Source organism: Oncorhynchus gorbuscha, unplaced genomic scaffold (genome assembly GCF_021184085.1).
Source record: "Oncorhynchus gorbuscha isolate QuinsamMale2020 ecotype Even-year unplaced genomic scaffold, OgorEven_v1.0 Un_scaffold_3518, whole genome shotgun sequence".
In the NCBI taxonomy this organism is placed as follows: domain Eukaryota; kingdom Metazoa; phylum Chordata; class Actinopteri; order Salmoniformes; family Salmonidae; genus Oncorhynchus; species Oncorhynchus gorbuscha.
This window is the reverse complement of record NW_025747735.1, coordinates 35,001-42,500: the sequence shown is the minus strand read 5'-3', so window position 1 is coordinate 42,500 and position 7,500 is coordinate 35,001. Positions and strand designations below refer to the sequence as shown.

Sequence of the window (7,500 nt, the reverse complement as noted above, 5' to 3'; positions counted from 1 at the left end):
AAGGGACGTGGGTTGGAATCAGCTGACTGGTAGAATTAACCCGGATTTACAGGTGAGCTGTCAGAACTGGGTGGGAGGGATGGGGGGGTGGGGGTCCAGCTCAAAGCTTTTAGAGTGGAATCCGAGGAATGTTGGAGATAGCGGCGTTACCGTTTCAATGAGGGAGGGGGGAAGGGGAGAGAGAAGCCAGGAAACGTGTGAGGACTCATCAGAAACACACGCAGTGAAAAGCGGGAGGCACCGGAGAGAGCTACTTCCTGGCGTTGTAAGTTCGTCCTGTTGTGTGTTTTGTGGTGTGGACTTTGGATCTCTGCTTGCGGCAACTGGCCAGAAGAAGAAAAAAATGTCCGTCTGAATTTGAGATACTTTTTGCGATGACTCGAGATCTCGCAGGTAAGCTTTGTCAAGATTATTTGTTTAAAAAAAAATGTAGGCTAAAGTTAGCGACATGTAGATCTGTGGCTTTTGGAGAAATGGGCGTTTCATTTGTTGTTGCAGTTGAATGCTTGTGATTGGTAGAGTTGTGACAGGCTAGCCTGGAACCAGATGTTGAACAACTGATTTTTATATAATAATATTGTTTATTGGAAACGGATGACAGGACAAACAAAGGTCATAGGTTATTCAACTGTAACAATCGAGACTAACGGAAGTTACACATACAGGTAGACTATTACTCACCTGTACTTTAGTAAATCCGTTGTCATTGCGACAGGACATGATAAAAAACATATTTCCTCTTACAGGACAGATGTTTTTTGAAATGGCTCACACTCATTTCCGTTAAATAATGGAGAGGGTTTGCGACATCGGGGTAGAAATCTGAAAGCTAGACTGCTGTAGCCAAAAGACGGGACAACGCCCCTCCTCGGGACCGACTGACACACGGTAGGGCCTGATGCCGGTGCCAACTCTCACCCACTAGTATTCAGTCATCGATACTAGTTTCGATAGAATTTGAGTGTTCCTCCATCATCCATCAGCCTTTTAACCGAACCAGGGGCGGAGAGGACACTTTTTTAAAATGAAAGATGGTTTCTACTGCTGAGGGGATTATTTAAACTGATCCTAGATATGTGTTTAAAAGTCCAAGTGGAACCTCAGGAAGATGTTAATACGCTACTCATCCCCATGGCAACCCCCCCCATTCAAATGGTCCCAAACACACAGACCGGTAATGTCTTGTGCGTCCGGTTTGGGATGCAGCAGACCGGTCAGGCTGCAGGCAGGCATTTTACCGGGATGTTGGAACTGGAAGGAAACGGGAAATGGCTATTAAAAGACGGAAAGACAGACATCTCCTCTTCGCACAGTGAACTCACATAGCCTAGTTAACCTTGGGCAGCGGCCTCCATCCTGTGTGCGCTCCCGAGAGCGTCATTGACAGACATCTCCTCTTCGCACAGTGAACTCACATAGCCTAGTTAACCTTGGGCAGCGGCCTCCATCCTGTGTGCGCTCCCGAGAGCGTCATTGACAGGGATCTCTCTCAATCCTGCAGCGCAGTGATCTAAGACACGATTCCAGACTGTATCCTCATCCGGCCGTGATAGGGAGTACCCATAGGGCAGCGCACATTTGGCCCAGCTCCACCCGGGTTTGACCGGGGTAGGCCGTCATTGTAAATAAGAACTTGTTTACTGACTTGCCTCAGCTGGTCCGAACACTATTGACTTGCTTCCTGCTTTGAAGTTCTGATTTTCTCCTCCAAAACCGCCACCTATAACGGCACCGCCTCGCAGATATCAAATCAAGTCAACAACCTTTGACAGATCTTATCACATGAATCCTGTTTGATTGATGTATAATGGAACGTAACGGGTGGGAGGGAGCAGGTTGACACTTGGCGAGAGAAGGGTGCAATTGCAGTCTGCAATTCGGAGCGTTCCTGCATGTGGGCGTTCCTGCACGTGGGCGTTCCTGCACGTGGGTGTTCCTGCACGTGGGCGTTCCTGCATGTGGGCGTTCCTGCATGTGGGCGTTCCTGCATGTCGGGCGTTCCTGCGTGTGGGCGTTCCTGCGTGTGGGCGTTCATGCACGTGGGCGTTCATGCGCGTGCATGCGTGGGCGTTCCTGCGCGTGGGCGTTCCTGCGCGTGGGCGTTCCCTGGGCGCGCGCGTGGGCGTTCCTGCGCGTGGGCGTTCATGCGCGTGGCGTTCATGCGCGTGGCGTTCCTGCGCGTGGGCGTTCCTGCGCGTGGGCGTTCCTGCACGCACGTTCCTGCACGCGGGCGTTCCTGCACGCGGGCGTTCCTGCACGCGGGCGTTCCTGCACGCGGGTGTTCCTGCATGTCGGTGTTCCTGAAGAAACTATAATACTTTTATTTCCCTTTGGAAGAGTCACAAGCATGAAGATATCCTGTTCTAAGGGGGTTGGGGGCGTTCATGCAGGAACCAATGGGATGCTTGAGGGGAGGGGGGTCATGCAGGAACCAATGGGATCCTCGAGGGGAGGGGCGGTCATGCAGGAACCAATGGGATGCTTGAGGGGAGGGGGCGGTCATACAGGAACCAATGGGATGCTTGAGGGAGGGGGCGGTCATACAGGAACCAATGGGATCCCCGAGGGGAGGGGGGCGGTCATACAGGAACCAATGGGATCCTCGAGGGAGGGGGCGGTCATACAGGAACCAATGGGATCCTCGAGGGAGGGGGCGGTCATACAGGAACCAATGGGATCCTCGAGGGGAGGGGGCGGTCATACAGGAACCAATGGGATCCTCGAGGGAGGGGGCGGTCATACAGGAACCAATGGGATCCTCGAGGGGGCGTGTTCCTGAAGGAACTCATGCGATGCTCGAGACGGGGTCCTGCAAATGCAGTAATACCCACACGCAGGAACGCCCGAATTGTGGGCTGCAGTTGCACCCTTCAGCTTGGTGAGGGGAAGTTTGGCAGTGTGTGTTACAAGACAAGCCGGCCTCTGACTCTCTGCCAGGAACAGAAGAGAGGGACCAATAGACGGGTTGCTGTTTAACGGGGTTGGGAAGACTGGGCCTGTTATAGTGTGTAGAACAGACAGAGAGGGACCAATAGACGGGTTGCTGTTTAACGGGGTTGGGGAAGACTGGGCCTGTTCTAGTGTGTAGAACAGACAGAGAGGGAACAATAGACGGGTTGCTGTTTAACGGGGTTGGGGAAGACTGGGCCTGTTATAGTGTGTAGAACAGACAGAGAGGGAACAATAGACGGGTTGCTGTTTAACGGGGTTGGGAAGACTGGGCCTGTTATAGTGTGTAGAACAGACAGAGAGGGAACAATAGACGGGTTGCTGTTTAACGGGGTTGGGGAAGACTGGGCCTGTTATAGTGTGTAGAACAGACAGAGAGGGAACAATAGACGGGTTGCTGTTTTACGGGGTTGGGGAAGACTGGGCCTGTTATAGTGTGTAGAACAGACAGAGAGGGAACAATAGACGGGTTGCTGTTTAACGGGGTTGGGGAAGACTGGGCCTGGTCTAGTGTGTAGAACAGACAGAGAGGGAACAATAGACGGGTTGCTGTTTAACGGGGTTGGGGAAGACTGGGCCTGTTATAGTGTGTAGAACAGACAGAGAGGGACCAATAGACGGGTTGCTGTTTAACGGGGTTGGGGAAGACTGGGCCTGTTCTAGTGTGTAGAACAGACAGAGAGGGAACAATAGACGGGTTGCTGTTTAACGGGGTTGGGGAAGACTGGGCCTGTTATAGTGTGTAGAACAGACAGAGAGGGAACAATAGACGGGTTGCTGTTTAACGGGGTTGGGGAAGACTGGGCCTGTTATAGTGTGTAGAACAGACAGAGAGGGAACAATAGACGGGTTGCTGTTTAACGGGGTTGGGGAAGACTGGGCCTGTTATAGTGTGTAGAACAGACAGAGAGGGAACAATAGACGGGTTGCTGTTTTACGGGGTTGGGGAAGACTGGGCCTGTTATAGGTGTAGAACAGACAGAGAGGGACCAATAGACGGGTTGCTGTTTAACGGGGTTGGGGAAGACTGGGCCTGTTATAGTGTGTAGAACAGACAGAGAGGGAACAATAGACGGGTTGCTGTTTAACGGGGTTGGGGAAGACTGGGCCTGTTATAGTGTGTAGAACAGACAGAGAGGGAACAATAGACGGGTTGCTGTTTTACGGGGTTGGGGAAGACTGGGCCTGTTATAGTGTGTAGAACAGACAGAGAGGGAACAATAGACGGGTTGCTGTTTTACGGGGTTGGGGAAGACTGGGCCTGTTATAGTGTGTAGAACAGACAGAGAGGGAACAATGACGGGTTGCTGTTTTATTGGAGACTGGGCCTGTTATAGTGTGTAGAACAGACAGAGAGGGAACAATAGACGGGTTGCTGTTTAACGGGGTTGGGGAAGACTGGGCCTGTTATAGTGTGTAGAGGATGCTGTTGTTGTTTAGGAACATCATATCAGAGGATGTTGTTGTTGTTATGGAGCATCATATCAGAGGATGTTGTTGTTGTTATGGAGCATCATATCAGAGGCCTGTTGTTGTTGTTATGGAGCATCATATCAGAGGATGTTGTTGTTGTTATGGAGCATCATATCAGAGGATGTTGTTGTTGTTATGGAGCATCATATCAGAGGATGTTGTTGTTGTTATGGAGCATCATATCAGAGGATGTTGTTGTTGTTATGGAGCATCATATCAGAGGCCTGTTGTTGTTGTTATGGAGCATCATATCAGAGGATGTTGTTGTTGTTATGGAGCATCATATCAGAGGCCTGTTGTTGTTGTTATGGAGCATCATATCAGAGGATGTTGTTGTTGTTATGGAGCATCATATCAGAGGCCTGTTGTTGTTGTTATGGAGCATCATATCAGAGGCCTGTTGTTGTTGTTATGGAACATCATATCAGAGGATGTTGTTGTTGTTATGGAGCATCATATCAGAGGATGTTGTTGTTGTTATGGAGCATCATATCAGAGGCCTGTTGTTGTTGTTATGGAGCATCATATCAGAGGATGTTGTTGTTGTTATGGAGCATCATATCAGAGGATGTTGTTGTTGTTATGGAGCATCATATCATCCATCATATTAGAGGTTGCTGTTGTTGTTATGCAGCTAGTTGAGCTCAAAGTATATACCTTTAAAATAGGCTTTAACAAAAATCAAACAGTCTTTAGTAAAGAGAAGGAGAGAGAGAGACAGACAGACAGAGGAGTATGACAGAGAAAGTCCACGTTAGTAAATGTGTTATTTCTGTCTTTCAGTAAGAGGAGGAGTGTCACTGCATACCTGAGTCAGCTGAAGGTGAGCTCTCACACACACACACACACACACACACACACACACACACACACACACACACACACACACACACACACACACACACACACACACACACACACACACACACACACACACACACACACACACACACACACACACACACACACACACAGGGCCGGCTCCAGGCAGCGACATAAGCGGTCGTTTAGGGCCCCAGACTCAATTAGCCAGCTAACAATTTGTTGATTGGTAAGTTATCCCCTAGCCAGTTATCTTGTAGTAATCATGGCCGAATACCGACCGGGCACATGGCCGGGGCCTTGACGGAAAACGTTGATTTAGTTATTGATGAGTCGAACTGCATGACATCTGTTATAAAATGGCTAAACGTTCTCTCCGCTCCATGACAAAATATGTTGAACTAAAGAAAACTTGTTTTAAAACTACAACATTTTAGAAAGGCCAGGGCCCCCAAAAGGCCAGGGCCCCCAAAAGGCCAGGGCCCCCAAAAGGCCAGGGCCCCCAAAAGGCCAGGGCCCCCAAAAGGCCAGGGCCCCCTAAAGGCCAGGGCCACCTAAAGGCTAGGGCCGGCCCTGCACACACACACATGGGTGTTTTTCCTGTGTGTGTGGGGGTTGCATGTCAGTTTAAGGTTGTTGTAACGTTGTGCATGTGTTTGGAGGTCGCAGGGGGGATGGATTTTAGTCTAAGGTTGTTGTAACATTGTTGAAATGTTGTATAGGTGTTTGGAGGTAGCAGGGAGATGGACTCTCTGAAGAAGGAGTTGGAGGAGGAACTGAAGCTATCTACTGATGACCTGAGGAGTCACGCCTGGTACCATGGACCCATAGGCAGAGAGGTACATACACACACCTGGTACCATGAACCCAAAGGCAGAGAGGTACACACACCTGGTACCATGAACCCATAGGCAGAGAGGTACACACACACACCTGGTACCATGAACCCATAGGCAGAGAGGTACACACACCTGGTACCATGAACCCAAAGGCAGAGAGGTACACACACACACCTGGTACCATGGACCCAAAGGCAGAGAGGTACACACACCTGGTACCATGGACCCATAGGCAGAGAGGTACACACACACCTGGTACCATGGACCCATAGGCAGAGAGGTACACACACACACCTGGTACCATGGACCCATAGGCAGAGAGGCACACACAAACACACACCTCTGGTACCATCGACCTATACACAGAGAGGTACACACACCTGGTACCATGGACCCATAGACAGAGAGGTACACACACACACCTGGTACCATGGACCCATAGGCAGAGAGGTACACACACCTGGTACCATGGACCCATAGGCAGAGAGGTACACACACCTGGTACCATGGACCCATAGGCAGAGAGGTACACACACCTGGTACCATAGACCCATAGATAGAGAGGTACACACACCTGGTACCATGGACCTATAGATAGAGAGAGGTACACACACACACCTGGTACCATGGACCTATAGATAGAGAGGTACACACACCTGGTACCATGGACCTATAGATAGAGAGGTACACACACCTGGTACCATGGACCTATAGATAGAGAGGTACACACACACACCTGGTACCATGGACCTATAGATAGAGAGGTACACACACCTGGTACCATGGACCTATAGATAGAGAGGTACACACACCTGGTACCATGGACCTATAGATAGAGAGGTACACACACACACACCTGGTACCATGGACCTATAGATAGAGAGGTACACACACCTGGTACCATGGACCTATAGATAGAGAGGTACACACACACACCTGGTACCATGGACATATAGATAGAGAGGTACACACACCTGGTACCATGGACCTATAGATAGAGAGGTACACACACCTGGTACCATGGACCTATAGATAGAGAGGTACTCTCTCACTTACTCTCTCACTTACTCTCTCACTTTCTCTCTCTCTCTCTCTCTCTCTCTCTAGGGGGCAGAGGCTCTGCTGGAGCGAGATGGTGACTTCCTGGTTCGTGACACAGCCTCCTCCCCCGGTGACTATGTCCTGAGTTGCTATTGGAAGGACGAGCCCATGCACTTCAAGATCATTAAGGTGGTCCTTCGGCCCAAGAAGGTGTGTGTTTGTGTGTGTGCTATTCTGTTCCAGTTGACGTGTGTGTGTGTTATAATGATGTGTCCTCCAGGGGGGGACTGGTTTGACGTGTGTCCGTGGGTCCGTGTGTGTGTGTTATAATGATGTGTCCTCCAGGGTTACTCCCGTGAGCTGTTCCAGTTTGAAG

General features: G+C 50.1%; 1 protein-coding gene and 1 pseudogene across 1 annotated transcript in view; one reads left to right on the top strand and one right to left on the bottom strand.

Annotated features, from left to right (window-relative positions):
* The window catches only part of LOC124027840 (extensin-like), a 5,610-nt gene extending 3,575 nt beyond the window's left edge, over nt 1–2,035 (bottom strand). Inside the window, exon 1 of the mRNA XM_046340098.1 lies at nt 1,844–2,035. Coding sequence (XP_046196054.1) covers nt 1,844–2,035 — 192 coding nt within the window. The remainder of the gene's footprint in view (nt 1–1,843) is intronic.
* Nucleotides 178–7,500, top strand: part of LOC124027842 — a 20,456-nt pseudogene continuing 13,133 nt past the window's right edge.